The sequence below is a fragment of the Sparus aurata genome, chromosome 20 (genome assembly GCF_900880675.1).
Source record: "Sparus aurata chromosome 20, fSpaAur1.1, whole genome shotgun sequence".
Taxonomy (NCBI): Eukaryota; Metazoa; Chordata; class Actinopteri; order Spariformes; family Sparidae; genus Sparus; species Sparus aurata.
This window is the reverse complement of record NC_044206.1, coordinates 7,746,773-7,768,469: the sequence shown is the minus strand read 5'-3', so window position 1 is coordinate 7,768,469 and position 21,697 is coordinate 7,746,773. Positions and strand designations below refer to the sequence as shown.

Below are 21,697 nucleotides of genomic sequence, written 5' to 3'. Positions count from 1 at the left end.
ACACGTGCTGTATTCTAACGAGGACATACAAGTGCATGAAGACACGTGAACTAATTTGCTGCCAAGTAGCCACTCTCATCTCTATGGATTGCGAACATTTGTCCTATCCTTGCCTCTGTGACACGCAAATGTCTTTGCATCTGTCTCTCTGACAAACATGTTTTCCGTTGTTGCATTGCTGAGCACATGTAGGCATCGATTCGAGCCAAGACGAGTGTGACACCGCCATTATGACGAGTTGGCAAGCTCTGGTTTCTAGTTTCTAGGTCAGTCATTTCAGTGAGTCATCTCCAAGACCAAGACTTTCTGTCTCAGTTCTGCACCATCTTTGCCTATCACTGTACTGAAATGCTTCAGTCCATCGCTCTGTCTTCACCAATCGCCAGCTGTGATGGCAGAGGGGAGGGCAGCGGGAGCGTCAGCTGGTTGCACGAGTTGGCAAGAGAATGTTTGTGCGTGTAGCCTAATTTTTATGCAGATCGAGCAGACCAGCCTCATAGGACATTGCCGGCATGTGGAGCAGCACATATAAAGACAGAAACGTAAACAATGTTTTTTTCTTCAAAGATAACATTGTGACTGATGAGAAGCACCAGAGACTAGGCCAGAGTTGAGGACAAGTTGCTGCCCTGTAATTTACAAGAATGCAGTGTCACTTTAGTATACCATACTGGGATTCCCTGTCAAATAGCTGTATAAACTATCTATGTTTCTATCTAAATATCGGGATGCCCAGTAGGATTGAAACAGGTGAGGTTTTCACAGTTCAGATAAACCATCTCAGAAAATATCCATATTTCAGGATGTCACGGTAGAAGAGGACAAACCCCTTCCTTCTTGGACACTGCAAGTTTTCCTCCTGTGCCCAGCTAAAATATCAACCCTGTGCTAGAAATATACTGAAAAAAAACAAAAAACATCAGTGCTCTCAAAGGGATTAAAACATTTCATTTAAATAAACTCATGGCCAAGGACAACCTTCATAAGCCGCCCTGCTACAATAACAATAGAAAAATAGATAGAAAAAAAAAAATAGAAAAAACTGTTTTTAATCCCAGCGTTTCAAATCAATTTACTGTGTATTTTGTGCACTTTCCACTTGAAGAAGTTTCAGCCGTGCCACATGTTTTCATTGGTAATAAGTTGTCATAGAGATTGGCCAGCTCATTAGCATACAGTTTCATCCATCACGTCTTAGGACCTTTCGACCACGTTTGATTTTTATGTCTCACCACAAACTACCTTCACCATGTTTCCTTTCCATCCTTTCACCAACAACATTCACAAACACATACTAGAGGTGATAGCCTTTGGCTGTGGGTTGTGATTTAATGTGTCTGACGCCCCTTGAGTCACTGTGACCCGAGGATTCCAACTGACGGCCCAGGGGTAGAAACAAAGATCTAAACACAATCAAATTACACGCAGAGTGATAACGTTTCAGACAGATGGCCCAGGATTCAAACTTTGATCACAGACCTACTTCTCTAACCTCTGTTATCATTACTCCTACAGGTTTCAATCCAGGCTGGCCATGTTCATAACTACAATGAAACAGTGACGCAGGAACACACCGGAAAATGTTTTGCTTGGCTTTGTAACTTTGAGTGTTTCGCCGTTAGTCTCTTTGGAGGTCAAAAATGAGGTTACCATATTGTTCCGAAGGCCGATTAAAGCTGGTTTTCTGTTCAAAACCAAACATATTTGTTTATATAATCTTTTTTTCTTTCCTGCCCCACTTGGAACCCGTAAATTATCATACATAGTGATTATTGTTATGTAACCTGGACATCAACAGAGAAACGGGGCCAGCAGCACCACATGTGTAATTCAGCAGGTCATTCATACCCACTGGGAGCCTCTGTCTGTGTCTGTGTGTGTGTGTGTGTTGTGTGTGTGTGTGTATGTGTGTGTGAGTGTGTGTGTGTGTGTGTGTGTGTGTGTCTGTGTGTGTGTGTGGGCACAATACAGAGGGAACTTATTACATAGCAAACAACAGTAAGTGCTCAGGTTACAGTGAGCGTTGTCCTACAGTAGGTCAGCTGCCCCCGATTTTCTATTAGCTAAAAACCACCTGTGCATAAGTAGCCAGACAACCTTGTTTGACATCCAACGCTTTGTTCTAAACATCCCGAAAAACTATAAAATACGTTTTGCATCAGTCTCAAACTGCATCCATGAGCAACAGACACTGTTTCAACATGTCTAGAAACTCGAAAAACCTTGCGACCCTCTCCTGAAAAACTGACAAATGCATGTGTCATCGCCATTTCTGTTTCTATTTTGCGTTGGTGCAGTGATCGGACTTCAACTCCAGAGTTTTCCCATGAGGTCATATCAATGCTGTAACACTGTTGACATCAGTAACAGCCAGGTGACGGTGCGGCAGGCAGACAGCGCTGCAGTAACAAGGCTGTGTGGAGCCGGGAGTCATGTTCCCTGACAGTGCCTCGTCAGTCTGACCGCTGTTTGTCAGAAACTTGTGAAAAATGATTGTATCGTGACAAGTGGACTGAAATCTCTCTGGTCTGAGTTTGCAGCGAGACATCAAGGTCGAAAAACACAGCGGGAACCCATGGCAACGGTGTGAAGTGTCCACCTTAACTGGTTGTTAACTGGTGCATGGAGAAAAGATGTGCAGCCGTTACGCCCTCCTGCTAATCGCTCAGTGCATTCTGGGATAAGCTCCAGCGTCTTGTGTCACACTGTACAGAAAAAGGGGGTTTAGAAATGGTCAGACATTAGTTATGAATTGCAGTGTTTATGCCAAACAGAGGCAGAGTTCTGTCATCTCGACCTGCTAGAGAATGAACCCACTCTGTGTGTGTGTGTGTGTGTCCCAGGTGATTACTTTGGCATTCTGATGGATGAGAAGGTGACAGGCTTTCCCTTCAACATCGTAGAGAACCCGATGTACTGGGGCAGCACTGCCAACTACCTCGGCCTGGCACTCATGTAAGTATGCGTGTGTGTGTGTGTGTATGTGTGTGTGTAATTGTGGTCAACAAGAGTGTTATTTGAATTTAACGTCATTGCAAAGGTCTGCAACACAATTTCTCTTAACCAGGTTCATCATTATCCATTACTTGAGGAGATGGTATGGCATGAATAGAATAAAATGAATTGGCTGCCAAGGTGGTAACGTACGTCATATGCTTCTAAATGCAGCGAGGGCACACAGGAGGCATAGTTAATGAGCTGCTACCTGCGAATGGAAAATGCTGTTTGTGGCAAAAAATAAAAAATAAACTTTAAAATGTGCCTCGTCTCTATGACAACTGTGACCACATCTCTCGGAGCCTTGTTTGTTGCTAGACGAGCGTTTCAGGCTCACCGAGCCAGCCGCCAATAAATGCAATTAGCCCCCCCAATTCTTGCTCACAGAGAGTTGTTACCTGGAATCCATTCCTAATCTTACTGCCTCTACAGTCCCTTTGTTGTGACCAATTTTGACCCGTTTTCTCTCCGCTTTTTTTTTTTTCTCTCTCTCTCTGAACTTAATTTACCTTCAGCACCGTATCTCCTGCTCTGCGAGCTTTGGCTGATCATACCAGTGATTGCCTCATTTCATCATCACCTCCCCTCCCTGTTTCTCTCTCATACTTTTTGTACATTCAGTAACCTCCATCTTTCTCCCATCTTCTAATGTAAACCTCAACCTGTTCTGCTGTCCAGAGTCTTCCTCCCTGTCTTCAGCCTTGTCTGTTGATGTCCCTCGGGCAATACAGTAATGATAATGAAGCTCTATGAATAGACTTCAATAATGTCCAGATCACCAACTTGTTTTGGTGGGTGATGATGAAAACACCCCGAGCGGTATTTTTGAATAAGATTAATGCATGTATCCTTAAAGCCACAATAGCTTTCAGATGAAACACAAGGAACACATTTTCTTTTATTTAAAGTTCCCATATTGTGTTTATTTTCATGTTCATACTTTTATTTTGTGTCTACCAGAATAGATTTGCATGCTTTAATGTAAAAAAAAACACACTTTCTCATACTGTCCATTGCTGCAGCACCTCCATTCATCCTTTTTTTTCGGAATGTTCTTTTTTTAGCACCAGTCTCGTGAAGGCCTCCCTCTGAAACAGCCCAGTCTACTCTGATTGGTCAGCTCTCACAGGCCTGAACAGGCATCGCCCACTTTGTGATTCCACAATTGAGGGCAGCTACAATAGTCCTCATGGCTCATTAAGAGACCCAATCTCTAGAGACAGGCTTCATGCATTTCCCTGTTGCTTGAGCATTTTGATACGTTCAAAGTGTTATACAGCACCTAGACCTTCTTCATAATGAAAACAGCAATATGGGACCTTTAACAAAACATCGTCGAGTGAAGATGCTCACATGTTCCTGAGCTTTCTAACAGGACCACCATTGAGGAGCTCTCCTTAGGATTTTTTTATCCATGGAAACATAAAACAAGCCTAATCATATTTATACACTTATCTGCCTGATATTAAGGTAATGTTTTTCCTGTTTAATCTTCTTTTCTGTTTGTAAAGTTTGCACTTAAGGTGTGTTTTTAGTCGTGATTGAAAAGCCTGAAAACCCTGAAGGACACGCTTCACTCTGACCGAGAGTGCCTCTGTGATCCTGAAGGACCTGTCCTCAAAGACACAAAAAGACCACACTCTGTGCAGCTACAATGGAAGAACATACTGAGAGGAAAATTTGACACAGATACACAAACTGCACAAGCCCATCACTCTGCCAGAAATCACACATTAGCCACTCAAGGTCTGTCTGACCCGGACAACAGATTAGCTGACAGTCATCAGCAGTCGCACTCAGACTAATGCATGATCACGAGATGAACTCGTGTCGCTATAGATAGAAGATAAAACTGTTACATGATGACATTATTTTGTTTGTGGTTACATGTCGTGTGATATGTTCTACCCCATAAAAGAACTGTTTTACCAAATGCGAGCAGTATTGGAGCAGTGGTCCAAAAGTAGTCCTCCTTTTGTCCACAGTCTGTACTGTATTTTGTAGGGTGCATATCATAAATGCTCCTGACAGCTTAGTTTGGAACAACTAACAAATGAATTAAATTTCACATTTCCCTGAGACTGAATTATTTTGGTCATATACTGTTTATTCATCTAGCACCAACATCAATAATACTTTGGTTTATAACCAAATACCTTTTGAAATGGACATTCACATCAGCCAAAGCTGTAATTTGTGTTACTAATTAGCCAATCAAGGCATGCTTAAACAGTACAATTGCACGATTGTGACAATGGTAAACACATCTGTTAAATATCTGCATGTTGGCATTATTACTAAGCCTTTACTTGGCTGAATGCTGGTGTATGCTGGACTTGTTTGAGCTGCAGATACTACAATTCATATCACCATATTTAAAGGCCATATGTCATGACACACAATACGTATCAGGATATTTTGAAATCTCAAAAGCGCTTCATAAATGTGCTTAGTTGGTTATGAAATCACATATCATAATATTTCTTTTTTACCATAGATCTCAATATAGTATGGATCACTATTGGTAACTTTCACAAAATAACTACGCATGATACGTCTGCTAAATTATCAGCAGTAATTTGGATATAATGACTAAGTGGGTAAGGCAAGTATTTGATAAGGTTGGAGCAGTGTGGTAAATTCAGAAAATGACATTGCTTTACTGTAATGCAGCCTTTAAAACCAGGAAAAGACAACAGGACACCTGAAGCTTGAGCGAGTACTCGGCTGACGCAAATATCCAGTCATCCAAATTCTCATTGTAGGTGACTGAAGTTTATTTATTCAAAATTACATATTAAAAGCTTGTTCTCTGAATTTGTGAACAAACTTGTGAACATAAACAACTTCCAGTTAATGAAACCTAGGCCTGTCACGATAATCAATAAATCAATTAATCGTGCGATAAATGAAAACAAGCTCGATAATTTTGCCGGCCTCGATAATCCCATTTGCATGCTTGTTTGTTTTCCTCGTGTCTATCACACGAAGCCTCTTGTCAATCACTCTCTCTCTGTGTGGGGAGGCGGGGCCCTGCAGCTGACATAACACAGAGTGCAGCATGAGAGCCCCGTGAGGAGTAGCAAGCCAGAGATAACGCTAGTTGAGATTTGGAGGAATAACAGCAAACATGGAATGGGTGTCAAAGCCGAACGCGACGGTTGCAGTGAGGGAGCACTTCAGATTAAAAACAAATGACCGTGGTGAACCACTTGACCTGGACAAGCTGGTATGTTGCATTTGTTGTAAAACAGTAGCAACTAAAAGCAGCAGCACAACAAACACGCATCCTCAAGTATAATCATCCGATGCAGTTTTCCCAGCTGAGAAAACAATCACAACCAAAGCCAAAGAGGGGCCGTCTCTGTCTTCCCGACAGTCAACAATCAGTGAGGCGTTTAGTTGGCAAACAAAATACAAACGGGACAGCGCAAAAATGGTGTGCACTCACAGAGAGTGTCGTCAGGTACATCTCTAAAGAGATGCAGCCATTTAGCACCGTCGAAAAGCCAGCATTTCAACAAATGCTGCAAAAATCTGACAGCCAGTACGAATTGTACGTATCACAAACGGCAATCCCACAACTGTACAACAGCGTGAAAGAAGACATATTGAAGGAGATCAAAGACATCCCATTTTACTCTGCCACAACAGATATGTGTTCCAGTTCAAACATGACCCCCCTATATGAGCTTGACCATACACTACATAACTGCTGACTGGACCCTGCACTCCAAGTGTTTCGAGACCAGATCTGTCCCACATAACCATACTGCTGACACCCTTGGGGAAAACCTGAAGTCTTCTTTAGCATACTGCGGACTGGATGAGCAAAAAACTAGTCTGCATCACTACAGACAATGGTGCTAACACTGTTGCTGCAATAAAGAATCTTGGCTGGCCATGGCTCAATTGCTTTGGCCACAACCTCCATCTTGCCATGGTCTTGACAGAGACAAAGATCTGACAGTGCGTGCCATAGGACTCTGTAAAAGTTTGGTCAACACATTCAACCTGAGCTGGATTAAGAGGAGAGACCTGAGGAAGGCACAGAGTGAGGCCCAACACAGTCTAATACTGGTGAGTCATGTTTAATTCATTGATATTTTGATATTTAATATTGATATTTAAAGAGTTGTTATTTTTATTTAATAGTAGCCTGTGATGTCTGTACTTTCATGAGCATGTACTTTCATGAGCATATATATATATATATATATATATATATATATATATATATATATATATATATATATATAATAACCAGTAGAATGTAATTGAGACTGTAGTCTTTCAGTATGTATCCACTGGCATATAAAAATAATATAACATAAATTAATTAATTAATAAATATATAATTCCACGTCACAGTGTCCTCAGTTAAGCCTGTGCTGGAACTGATTAAAGACAACCTTCTCTCTCCAGGCCTTGATGCACTGCATTGACAGCCAGTATTAAATGAAACACGTGCAAGGTACTGACTGAAAAAAACAGCTCACCTGCAATCCAAGTCCTTCTGAGAAAGGCCACCATCTTGGATCCAAGGTATCGTGGCAGCATGGAGGAGGCATAGATACTGGATGGATTGGCAGTTTTGCCTGTTTTGCCTGTTAGGGAATGTATCACTCTTTACGTCTGAGTCTAATATTTAATATTGATTGAAGTGCAGTTTTGTTCACAGAGACCTGATAATCCATTTTATTTATTGCTTCGGTTGTGTGTGGTTTTTAATTGAGTGCTTTTTTCCTATCAGCAAAGGGGTCTATTTTATATATTGTTTTTGGTTGTAAGTGTTTTTTTTATTTAAGTGCATTTTATGTTAACAGAGACTGAGAGTCCATTTTATTTATTGTTTTTGGTTGTTTTGTTTATTTATTTAGAAATAAATGTTTATTGATCTTTCAAAGGGTGTACTTGCATTATTATGCCATTATCATTATATTAGTTGAAAACTGGTCACAAAACGACAATATTATCGTTTATCACAATAAATTCTGGGAAAATGTATCATCCAGCAAAATGTGTTATCGTGACAGGCCTAATGAAACCCACTTCCTGCTTAAGCATCTCCAACTCAGAGTATGGATACAGATAAAGATTGTGTAGCTCATGAAACAGATACCGGTTAAGATAATACTGTACATGCTCATCACTAACACACCATATCGCCATATCACCATATGATATACCAATACCAAAAAATCTGACACAATATCTTGTTTCATAAGAATCTGTCCTCTTCTGTCCCGCATAATAACAGTTATTGTGTCTTGGACTGAATGTATCTTTTCTAGTCTTGGGTGGAGGACTGAATCTGCTGCTTTGGCATGACCGACATGTTGCTTTCAGAGTTAAGACGTTTTGATTTCAGCACTGAAAGCAATAAAGTGAAAATCTGTAAGATAACCTTGTCCTGGCTGATTTAGCGCTAATTGATTCACTGACTAGTTATGGCAGTTTTTGATAATGTTGGGCCCTGTTCAAAAAAAAAGAAACATGTATCAACCGGCGAACTTGAATTTTATCACAGCAACTCATAATGAGACTCAGTAGTGTGTGAAAGGCCTCTGACAATGTCTGGGCCTGCTCCTGATGAGTCGTGGATGATGTCCTGGGGGAACTCCTCCCAGACCTGGATCAGGGCATCAGTGAGCTCCTGGACAGTCTGTGGCTGTACTTTGAGTACCCGGATGCATCGATACGCTGTCCACCATAGGTTGTCCAATGGATTTAGGTCAGGGGGACGAGAGAGCCAGTCATCCAGGACCTGCATACACACTCTGGTTGGGCATTGTGCTGCACCAGGAGGAATCCAGGGCCCACTGCACTGGCAGAAGGTCTGACAGTCACTCTTAGGATTTCCTCCTAGTACCTAACAGCAGTCATGGTGGAGGTCTGTGCAACCCTCCAAGGATATGCCTCTCCAGACCATCACCTCATGCAGTCTGTTTCTGACAGTTTGATCAGAAACATGTACACCAGTAGCCTGCTGGAGGTCATTTTGTAGGGCTCTAGCAGTGCACCTCCTGTTCCTCCTCGTGCAAAGGAGCAAATACCGACCCTGCTTCTGGGTTGATGCCCATCTGCGGCCCTGTCCAGCTTTCCTCATGTACCATCCCATTGCCTGGTATCTCCTCCATGCTCTTGAGACTGTGCTGGGGGACGCAGCAAACCTTCTTGCTACAACACATATGGATGCACCATCCTGGAGAAGATGGATTTCATGTGCAACCTGAATGGGCTGCAGGTACCGCCTCATGCTACCAGTAGTGGCAAGCACACTAGATGAACACCAAACTAGAGAAGGATCAGGATAGGGATAAGGAAAAGGCAATTGTCTGTGGCTGACACATGCAAAACCATTCCCTTTGTGTCGGTTTTCTATCTTTTGCCTCTCCATTGCACCAGCTGTCACTTTCATTTGCACCAAAGCAGGCGAAGTTTAAGCGTTTAATTTTTTTTAGCGGTCTATATGAACTGTCACCTATACAACTTTGTATTCCATTCACACATGCATGCATCAATTCCTGTGCATGCATCAAGACACAATTACATGATCTACATACAGTATTAAAAATGGGCTTTTGATTGCAACAGCACTGGATTAAATGCACAAATACGTTTACCAGAGTGATTATCAGTATGGTGAAGTTACATCACAGACCATTTTGTCATGTGTTATGTGTGTGGGAAGTGTCTTTGGGCGAGACAAAACAACAACGCTCTTACTTTCAAAAGTTCACCCTCTGCTTTGGGGGAAATTGCATCACTCCACTTACCAGTCAACCATGTGGTTGACACCAGTGCACATAACTAGAGGACAGCATAGAGATAGGTCGGTCATAAAACATTTAAATGCATCTCGGGCCTCAGCTTCATGGACAAAGCATGTATTCATGCATATATTTGCTACACCATGATCACAGGAAAGCTCCTGTGGTAGAAGTATGATTATGCATCTATGTTTTGTAAGAAGAAACATATGACATGAACTATATAACACCAGTGAATCTGTGCTTCAGCTTGTTTTCCTTTTTGAAATGCATTAAAACCATTACTTTGTCCCTACAATGCTCCTAAGAGCCTCACACAACACACGCCCATCACAAGACCCCTCAGGTCTTGTGACACAGACCTCCTGGTTGCTCCAACACTGAAATCCAAAGTAGTTAAAGCAGCTCTTACCTTTGAGGTTTCAGCTGTTGGAATACTGCATTAGATGTGACCCAATTTCTACATCCTTGAAAATGGGGGTTGTAAACGTTCCCTTTTTCCTGCAATTTCTTTATGTTGTTATCGTCTATTACATTCAATTTTGGGGGGAGTTACTACAACGGATAGAGTACGATCGTAAAGTCTTGGTCCACAAGCCAACATACATTTGCATTTGTTTCAAATGCAACACCATTCGTTTCATTACAAATGATTAACAATTTGGGTGAATCTTTGAATATCTTAGTGTTTGGTATGCCCCCCTTCTGCTTTAATGACAGCATGCACTTGTGCTTGCATGAAACCCACAATCAAACCACTATTCAAACTTGAAAAACCATTGAGGTTGCCCTCATTTCATCAAAGGCTAAGTGAAATGATAAGATTTTTTTCAAAGATTCACTAAAACTGTTCATATACCATCATTTGTAATGAAATAAAATGTGTTACATTCAAGTATTTTGAGTCGTGGTCTCAGACTGTTTGACCCTACTGTATGCATGTGTAAACCACATACTTACGTGTGCATGTTGTATTTAACCTCATAATTATTGTTGCTATTGAAAGTTTAGCTTGTTTGTGTACCGTTAGTCTTGACTTCATAAGACTAAATGTCTACCGCCATGCTAGCATCTCCTCCAAATGTCGGGTTGCTAAATGCTTACAATGACAGTACTGACATGCCAGAAGGTGCAATGTTTGAATGGTCTCTGTCTTAGTTTAGCGTGTTAGCATGCTAAAATTTGCTAATAAGTAAATGCTTCCAATGAAATACAAAGCACAACTGATGCTTATGGGAGTTTAGTTAATATTTTGACCTGATGAGGGCAATGGACGAAAAGTTAAGTTACTCAAAATCAGTCTGACACATATGTCGGAAAACAGCCATTTCGTCTTTATGCTTTTATATTTTATTTAATTTTATGTAATGATATTTGTGTTGTGATTTAATCTATTCTATTCCTGTTTTCATGTATGTAATCTCTTTGTAAAGCACTTTGGTTGTTGTTTTTAAATGGCTCTAGTGAATTAGAATTTTCTCTATTTCTCGAAAGTTCTTACATGTACCTACTTTGAATATTTTTGTTTTTGAAGTACTTTTTCTGCCCCTTTTTTCATATGCCCCAGGATCGCCTCCTGTTTTATCATTCTCCTCCACATTCCCTTAACAATCTATCCAACTGCATTACTCCACTCTCTATTTATCCAAGTTATACGTTAAATAATTGCAGCCCTTACTTGCTGTTCAATCAAATGCCAACATTTGCGTGGATTTCTCGGTCATTAAGACTCACTTTGTGGAACGTGCCGTAGCTGGAGCTGCTCTGATTTCTCCCTCTCACGAATAATAATTCTATAGTGTTCTCATAATAAATTGGAAGCTTCCGTCCTCTCCCACCTACACGGTAGACACAGAGAAAGTCGACTCCCCGTAGCCCTCATTTGTTTAAAGGTTGGCAGCAGACGCTTATATGTTGGCAGCACTGAAACTAAGTATTTGGACAAGGTCACTGCACAGATGGAGACAAAAAAAATAACTCGCTTAATCAGTCATTGTCAGCTTAATAGTAAATAACTTATTGAACTGGTGTGTAAGTCTGTAACACATAAGATTGGGTACAAATTTCGACATCAGTATTATGTAAGATGATAACATGATCACAAAGAGTCAATAAAAGACCAACTTTTACTGATTATTTAATAAAATGACTGCACTGTCTGAAGAGGGTGGCTCAATCTGAAGCAGATTTCCGCTGACCCAATCTCGGTCTATTAGGTGATTTGAAAAAAACTGACTCAAGCCGTTCCCGTGCTCTTGACATGTGCATTATATATATCCTCATTATCATCCTGCATGAGCTCATAGTGATCGATTTCAGACTGAGTGGTTTCCCCGCTACAACTGGGTTAATAGCTTGTATTCAAACCCCTACCCTCTTTGTACTTCACACACACCGTAAACACATATAAACACACACACACACACAATATTCCTCATTGACAAGCTGCTGGATGATTGCATGTGCGTTAAGTGCCGAGCCATTTTTGCCTTTTTGTGTTTTTTCGAATCAAGATGATACTAGACCTGCTCTCGGGGGGGGGGGGGGGGGGGGACACAAATGCACACAAGCACATAAAGGGACTGAGTTTGTACCTGCCCACGGTTGTGTGTGGGAGAACGAGAGCTACCGAACACTGACCTACTTTTGAAAAAATTTAATTGTTAATGTGACCTTGCAGTCGTTTTTTGAATGAATCAATCAGTTGACTCTTTGTGATCATGTTATCATCTTACGTTATACTGATGTCGAAACTTGTACCCAGTCTTATGTGTTACAGACTTATACACCAAATCAATCAGTTATTTACTATTAAGCTGACTATGACTGATTATTATAAAATTGTTTTTGTCTCCATCTGTGCAGTGACCTTATCCAAATACTTATGAGCGTCTGCTGCCATATCTATACAGACAGCAAATATGGAAACACACACTGGCAGCATGCATGAGCTAGACAGATGCACCGAATAGAATATTACTGTTCCATGATGAGCATTAATAATTCCGAGGCTCATTAAATCTCCCTTAACCACAACATTAAATGAAATAGGTCTAATAAACTGCGCAAAACGATGAGTCATAAATTATTTTTTCACAAATTCTCCGCTTCTTTTCCGTGCCAAAGTCTCCAGATCTGCCACAAAAGAAAAGAGAAAAACCGGCACTCCATTCTAGCTCAGGAAGGCTCTGTGTTACTTTGATAATTTCTTCTTTTTTTTTTTTTTGATACAAGCAAATCCGCCAATGGTCTGATCAATTTGTTATATGGGTCAGGGGCAGATGGCGATTACCACAAAACGTCTAGTGACTCATTCATTGTGCCAGATCTGTGTCCCAGTCAGTGTGTCTCACTGAAGCAAGAGTTGCGTGTCAACTTTAGAGTCGACGATGGCCATGAATTGAAAGTAGTCAACTGACACAGAAACCTAAAGTCACGAGAGAACCGCGGAAAAACTCAACAGTTTTGTTCCCAACTTTGCTGTTATCGACATACAGTAGAGTTTGTACTCAAAGGGATGTGAAAGTCAAATGTCTCAGGTATAGATACAATCTATGGAAAAGTACACAATAGTGCTGTTGTAAATGTCTTACAGGGGTGGAACATAAAAACTGGTGAAATATGAAATACCTAAAAATGTTCCAGGGGTCTCAAAACACAGTAGTGACGCTCAGGTGTGGTGTCAGAATGTGTTGCCTTCAGCTATAAAAAGAAGTCCTTTCTGATTCTAAGCTCCCGGTGTGTGCCCATGCTACAGTCCCTTTTTCTGTCACACCTGCAATCTTCAAAGGGTCAAAAGCAGTTAAATGAATTGAAAGAAGACATTTTGAGAAAGTCAAGGGTAGTGGGCAAACCATGCATCACTTCCCATGTCCTGACCTGGTTTACATTTCTCCAGGGAGGAAAGCAAAAAGTAATGGCTCTGCATTCCAAGGCCAACATAAAGACCAGTGTGCGTTTAAAGCTAGGCTGAAGAGGATCTCAGTAATGAAAAACTAAGAAATCCATTTGGAATCTGTTCATACAAGTGACGTCTGGACCAGTTTCTTAGTCATGCAGCAACATAGTCCAGACTCAAATCTAATGTATACCTCCTAAAAGTCAAATTCTGTAAAGACTTGTGTTTCCTAGAGGATGAATCCTAATGACTTCAGTGATCACCTGACCTTAAATTTAAGTCCACCGGAACATCAATGTCTTCACTTGTCCAGTGAAGGATCTCCAGTGAGGGATTTGTTTTTCTTACAGACATTCTTGCCAAATCCTAGTGACTTGAGCAACCCCGTGACTTGTCCCCAATATCAGTATCACTATTTGCCTGACATGTGGTTTTGAGAAAAATGCCTCATGAACTGACGTTGCATTTGATACAGATATTTGAAGTCCCCACAGGATGAATTGTAACGATGGTGATCCGGGTGACCAGCAAAACTAATGGCATTGCCCTAAGCCATACAGAGAAGATGTGCTTCAGACTGAAAAGAAGCATACCTCAACATTTACATTTCATCTCGCACACCTGGGGTATTTTGTAAAGCTAGAGCTTCCCTCTCATATCCCTCATCCCATTTTGTTTAGTTCATTTGCATCTTCTTTACCTTTTCATTTCATCCCTATCATTCATATTTTCCATTTTCCTTTCCCGTTTCCGGTCATGTTTTCCTTTTTCCAGCCTAATATACTGTGATCAAGGCTTCCGTGGTGTGTGTGTGTGACCCACCTCAACCGAGCCTCCAGCGGGCCTTAAAAAAGGACCAGAAATGCACTTAATTAAACTAGAATAGACTTCTGTCTATATCCATGTGCCTCCGTTACTTCCTGCTAAGTAGTAGAGGTGTATGAATCGTGAATCTTTAACCCGGGTATTTAAAATAACCTGTGAGTCGCAAATCTCTACTATCATTAACTCGAATCACTTGAGTCATACTATAATCAAATCTAAAATGATAAATAGCGTCACGCAGAGCCATATTCATAGCAAGCTCGTAGCCCACTAGCTCGCGAGCATGAGCCGGAAACACAGCAGACTCGTAGCTCGTGAGTTGCGATGCCGGAAATGCCCGTAACTCACAGGCCTGCGCCGGAAACACAGCAGCACACTCGGAGCTCGCGACTCGAGTCAGAGCGGGATAGCGCAAACAGCTGGCTACGTTCTGAATGAGTAGCAGACGAGTGTTACGACCCCCTTTAAGTGAGGTCTAACATAAGACAGAACAAGTTATGATTTAAAGTTAGGTGATTTTTATTAACTCAATCATCAAACAAAGCAAACAAACTGATGGGCCGGCCAAAATAAACAAAAGAAGAGCAGACTCCCAGACCAACCCACCGGGGCCGTCGGAACTGGGGTGAACCCTCTACCCTAAACCAACAAAAAACTAATCCTAATTGAAATAAAGCCACGAAAACTGAACTACCGCACCCATCAGAATAACAAAACAAAGGCGAGAGAGAGGCCAGAGCCTAGTGCCCTACCCCCTCTTATTGAATCTTCCCAATCAGCCAGACCGCTATCACCTGGCAGGCAAGCCAATCACCAGCCATGGTGACACATCCTGGCCAGCAGACAGGGAGCATGTAACAACGAGCGACTGAAGTCTCTGGGTTAGACTTCCTCAAGTAAGCGTGGAAAGCGCATCCCTGTCATAGTACAACAGAAGCCAATACTGACTCAGGTGACTCAAGTGACTTGCACAACCTGGTTCAATTTAGTGAGTGACTCATAATGACTCGAATCCTTAAAAGGAACCGTATTTACCAGCTCTACTAAGTAGGTCATGGTAAACAGTTTTATAAGCCTCATCAGCAATTCAGCTGTAGCTGGCCCCACACTGTTGTTGTTCTGATTGATGTCATTATGCTTCTGTCTTTGCTTTAATGACAAGGTGGGCAATGAGGTATAATGTAAGGTATAATCGGTGGTATGGTGGAGATTAAATCATTTGTGGGGAGCATTCAAACAAGTGGGTGCCTTACTGATTTCAGATAGTAACTTTGTATAACATACACTGCGCTTCGGCATGTGTATGTTATACAAAGTGTCACTATGCCACTTTCCGATCAGGCGTATGTAGGTCAGTGTGTCATGTATGGGTTTATTTCTCCTTGCAAGGTTGAACTACAGGATGAACAATGTTTTAAACTTGTTTTAAAAATTGGTCTCAAGGCTCTAAAATATATTTGATTTATTGATTTATATTTTATATTGACTCTGATATACCATAGCAACAGCTATATAATTGAACAAGCATATCTTAAAAAAATTCAGTTTTACCCCTCATTGTTTGTTTCTGGCACTCAGGCAGCTAATTATTTGCTACAGTCCAGCTGTTGGAAGACACATCCAAGTCACACTTTATTTTTGTATATTTTAAATGCATGGGGAATTTTGGGGTATTTTGTGAATATAAATTAATTCGGAAGTACTGCTGTCTTTGTTCTGTTTGAGACTGATGACCTGAAGTGGGTACTCTGCTAAGAATGCCACGCACAATATACTGTATAACCTCTTTCCGCTCTCCTCTCCTTCTTTGTCTTCAGTGGTGCCAGTCCTGTTGGTCTCGTCCTGACTGCCATAGTAGCTGGGGCTTACAAGGTGGCGATAAGATATGAAGGGTAAGTCTTTCTTTATCTTACATTTGGCAAATCACTTGTGTATGAAGGGAATGCAGTCCAATATGCAGTGAGGACGCATAAATCAGGAACATGATTATGAGATGGTCATGGATATAGTATGACACTATATGTATATATACTTATATATAGAGTGTATTGTTAGTGCAAAGTTATCCACCCATCTATTCCTTTAGATAATTAAAAGTTTGAACACAAGTAGTTTCCATATCATTAAGATGTAATTAAAACAGCAGGGGACCCCAGATCCTTCCCTGTGGAACTCCTGTGTCAGTTGTCATATACTGCCGGCCTGTGGGCTACATCTGGCTTGAAGAATATCACCGAATTCAGAAAATACGCACATTTAACAATACTTAGTCTTGGAAGTGTAAGGGTGAGGTTTATAATTTAGGACCCAAAAGCAGACCATACACAGGAGGCAGGAAATGGGGGGGGGGAAAGGTGTGCTTTAATTACGAAAGCTGAACTATACAAAAACCAGGACAACAAAAAAAAACAAAAATGTGTCAAGGACCAAAAACAAAGTAGCAAATAAAACAGCTAAACAACAGAAAAGCAAAGTTCAAATCAGAGGAAAAGATAAGAAATCAAAATCCATACATACCAAATGGGAGGACACAGGAGGAGACACTAGAGAATATTGCGGCGTGATAAGCTGAGATACACAGGAAGAAAAAGATCAGAAGAGATGGACACAATTGTTTTCTTATTCTCCTTCATCAAAAGCCTTGTTGCTGAGCCCTTTCTTCCTCACCTCCTCCTCCTCCTCCTCCTCCTCCTCCTCCTCCTGCTCGTCCACAGCATTTACGAGATAAGACCTAAAAAACAGTTATGAGCGACCTACTTCTTGACATCTGTCCGCACAGACAACCACTCAGGAGTACACACACCCACATACACACGGAAATACACAAACATGCTATGACTGCATAAGCTAGTCACAAATGAGGCAGAGCTCTGCGTGGAAGCAGGTGCTGTGTGCACCCGCTCATTAAGCCTACTGTGTGTGTGTGTGTGTGTGGGGGTGTGTGTGTGTTGCATCCTCTCATCTTCAGAGCAAGTGTAAAGGTGTTAATGTTAATTGTGCCGCTGTGCTTTGCGTTACATGAGTAATGACACGTAACAGCTTATGATTTAACAGTGAGCTAATTAAAACATCATATTGTCACTATGGCTATACATAGGACCTCACAAGAGGTTTAACCTGGATTGTAGCAGCACGAGAAAAGGAAATGTAAGGTTGACTAGGTCACGACTGACTGACCTACATTTATCCCAATACATACGCAATCACAGGCAGTCACCATAATGCAGAATAAGAAGCATAATTAGTGTTGACCAATCCAAATATGAATCCATTACATCTGACGACCCCTCTTTGTCCATGTCCTACCTCGTCAAGCCCCTGAGGGTTATTCTGTCGTTTTTATTCATATCTTCCCACCCATGTTTCTGCTTCATACATAAGTCAGTCAGTGTTCACAGGAAGAAAAAAAAAAAAAGTCCCGCCAGCTTTGTCTGGCTAATGTTTCCTGAATGGCCTCAATCGTGAATGAAATGAAAAGTCACATTACACTTTAAGGCAAGAGGGAGGTTATCCTTGGCAAGGTTGGAAGTATGCTTCTCTGAAGATTTCACACATGCTGTGAATGAAAAGCACAGGTGCACAGGTCGCTGTGTCGATTTCCGGCGGTGTCAATCCACTATTGTGTCATTGAGCCCGGAACTGTGGATTGGTGGGGGAAAGGCAGGTGCTAGATTTTACCAAACACTGTGACTGGGAAAAAGATTTATGCTATATTTGTCTTGTGCTTCTGGCTTAGATTCTGAATGATCTCATTTAGTAAAATGGCGAGGAAAGCAAGGTGTCGAGCAGAATATTACCTCATACAGTGATCTAAATCAGGACGGCACCAGTGGGATAGATCAAACTGAGTGGAGATAGCGAGTGAGTGAGTTCAGACTATGCCTCTCAGCTTCTTTAGCTTGGATTGATACAAAATAAGATGTAGTGGTGAAGGCTGGTGCCAGATGATGACTTTTAATCCCTTTCTATCTAGTATGAAAACCCTTGAAGAAACTTAATAGCTTAATGCCTTAGTTTTGACTTCCTTCACAGACATAAGACATCACTTAATTATATTTATTTCCATTAACTTCGGGTCAGTGCCTTGTCATCAACAAAACTTTCTACATAAATGTGTTAACTGCAAACCAGAGCCCCTATAATGAGTCTTAGTCTAGCTTTAAATGTCTCATACTGTACAAAGTGAGATTTCCATGCTATTTTCTTCCTTCAAACGAACTGTCAGGACTTCTGTAAGGCTGTTGTGTCACAATTTTACAGGTACCACCCCCAGCCATGCTCGTAGCTCGAAGGTATTTGCAAAGACACCAACGGATTTGTTGCAGGAAAACAGTGGGCAGTCTCTGCTCAGTCCTGTGAGAGATGACCAATCAGAAAAGACTGGGCTGTTCGAGAGGCGGGCCTTGAAGAGCTAAAATGAAGCGTGAATAGAGGCGCTGCAGCAAAAGACAGTGTTAGGAAAAGTAATGTGTTTCTTAATAGCTGAAGCATATAAAAAAGCTTGCCAGCTAAAAAAGTGAATGAACTACTTTTAAAAATGTCCAGTTGGTAGCACCCAATTCGCTGACATTTGTTTTGAAAAGATAGAACACACTTGCGATGACACACTCAGATCGGGACACCACAGGCTTGGCAGAGCTGTCAAGATACAATATTCCCGCAAAATATAACAAAAGCTTGCCTGCATCCTTCATTCTCCTTCACACTCTTCAAATGTGTCAGGGCTTTTATTTTCATATTCTTACAATTACACAAAAGGACCGGAGCTGTTTTTGTCTGGCCCAGCTGTAAAGTTGATTTGGGTGTCAGTGGTGTAATACCTGCGCGTGCATTCATGTGCAACAGGGTGGAGTAATATGTGCAGACACAAGACATCTTCCTATTATTCGTGGCTCAACACACACACACAGCGTTCCAGGCGCAGAGTGGTACGGCGTTCATGCCTCTGATTTATTGTCCCATTATATGTTTGTTCTGCTGTATTTACAGACCATTCACTGGACTGATCTATCAGGAGAGGAGTCAGCACCGCAAGCATGAATAATCACCTCCTTCCCAGACACTTCCTGCTCCTGGTTTGGCTGAGGATTCCCATCCTGTCACGTGGACGACGTGCCTGAACGACAGACAGACTTACCATCATCCCCAATCATTAACTCACCTCCAGTGTGGATTCAACGTCAACAATCAAACTGCAACAAGTGTTCCATTTTTGACATTGTTTTATGCCCTTCCAGCAAATGTTGAAGCTACATGAGAGCCAATTATGTAATGTGATTTTGGCAACATGCTTCAAACATCAACCACGAACCGTTCCAGTATGCGCTGTTTCCAGTCAGGATGCTATCTACTGCTCCTCGAGTTCAAGCTCGATGTTCTGCGAAACACACCTTATAGCTTTCTCGTTGAGGATAAAATGAGAAAGTTGATATCACTGTCATGTCTGTGAGTTAGGTATGGAGCTGGTGATCCAACCACCATAAAGTTGACGGCCATCCGCCGCAAATGCTGCACTGAACTACTGGGCAGAATGGCATTCATCAAGATTACAGTTTCCAGTCTTTATGCTAAGCTAAGTCAATCACCTCCTGGAACTAGATCCATACTTAACACTAAGACATGAGAGTGGTATCAGTCCTCTCGTCTTACTTGCAAGAAAGCAAATGAGCATATCCAACCATAATGCCTAATTATTCATTTAAGGCTGTATTAGGTTAAATTATAGAGCCAAGCAACATTCGCCATGGTAACCACACACTATCTCCCAGCCGCTGTGACTACCAAGCCACATTGCACACCGAATGATGCTATTCTGTTACTTAAAAAAAAAGAAACAGTAAGTGAACTTTGATAATGGAAAGCTGAATCCAGCCAAAAGCCCAAACGCCAAATACAAAGCGACTATACAGTAACTCATACATACACTGATGGCGGTGGCTGCCATCCAAGGTGCTGACCAGCACATCAGGAGCAGCACCAAGGACACTTCACCATGCAGACCAGGGGAATCAAACCAGCGGCTTTCTTATAACAAGACGCTGGGCCATAGCCACATAAAGAAAGTGGCACATGAGGAAAGTCTCTTTCAACATAAAAGACAAATCGACCAAACTAAAACCCAAGACCATGGCACACTTCTCTTGAGCGACACTCATAATAATAGTTGACCACCCATGTCATGATTCATGCTTCAATTCTAAAGACAATCTACTTTTCAAATTGATGTTAGGTACTGCCACAGGAGGGACATTTAAGCGCAGGGTAGAGTCAAAGATCGAGAGCAATATACAAACAGCAAACTTTGCCAGAAAAAGCCTGTTCCAGTTCTGGTGATTGAGCTCTGGCTTAAGACGAGAAGAAGTAGAAATCCAATAAGTACGTAGTTCATGAATGTAACATGTTTTTTTTACACCTCACTTAAAGCATTCAAAGGTAACATGTATATATTTCCAGCAGAGGTTTTAAAGGAAATGTTAAAGGTCTTGGCATAGCAGGAAGAATGCAGGGGTATCTAATAACATTATCAGTGGCTTTGTTCCATTTAGATGCACCATTGTCACCATGCACAGTATCTCCATCTGCAACTGACACTCCTGCATGGAATGAAGTCATAATTGATGTTCAACATGGCACCTGTTTGACAAGCCTCACTGTCCACTGTGATAAAGTCCTGTCATATTGATGACCCAGTGATGTGATTGACCTGTGAGATGTCGATACCATTCCATACTATTCCTTGTGTTAGAGCGGTTCCTTTTCAAATGCATTACTTTGTCCACACAAGCAGTATTTCGACCTACAGGCACTGTGTTATTCTTGATGTAAAATGGTTAAAATCGCTCCATTTCGAGGTATTGGTAAGATAATAGCGAGTAGTTAAAACACAAGGCAACAGCTAGCATATCATTTCATTTAATTCATGCTATAATTCCTTGAAAAACCTAATACGATGACTACATTTAATGAAATGCTGGGGTAGATGTGATGGAACTTAAATAGTTAGCTTTCGACACTGCCATTATCGTGAGAACAGATTTCATGTAATACACAGTTCAGTGTTCTACAGGTTTTTGATGTTTCAAATGTCAGACGAACTACACCAGTAACGGCTTTTAACTGTGCCTATGCAAACATTTCCAACCTGCCCGGTGATGTAGTCCATGTAAGTGGAATATTTTATGTAATAAAAGAGTGACTCAGGGTT

At 41.4% G+C, this 21,697-nt stretch overlaps 1 protein-coding gene across 2 annotated transcripts in view; it reads left to right on the top strand.

Annotated features, from left to right (window-relative positions):
* Positions 1-21,697, top strand: part of pemt (phosphatidylethanolamine N-methyltransferase) — a 61,706-nt gene extending 40,009 nt beyond the window's left edge. Inside the window, exons 5-7 of one of the 2 annotated variants that reach the window (XM_030401264.1) lie at positions 2,844-2,955; positions 16,311-16,385; positions 19,483-21,697. In XM_030401264.1, coding sequence (XP_030257124.1) covers positions 2,844-2,955; positions 16,311-16,385; positions 19,483-19,537 — 242 coding nt within the window. In that variant the 3' untranslated portion in view covers positions 19,538-21,697. Of the gene's footprint in view, positions 1-2,843; positions 2,956-4,061; positions 5,195-16,310; positions 16,386-19,482 lie in introns of those variants that run through there. The other variant, XM_030401265.1, reaches the window with a different exon arrangement.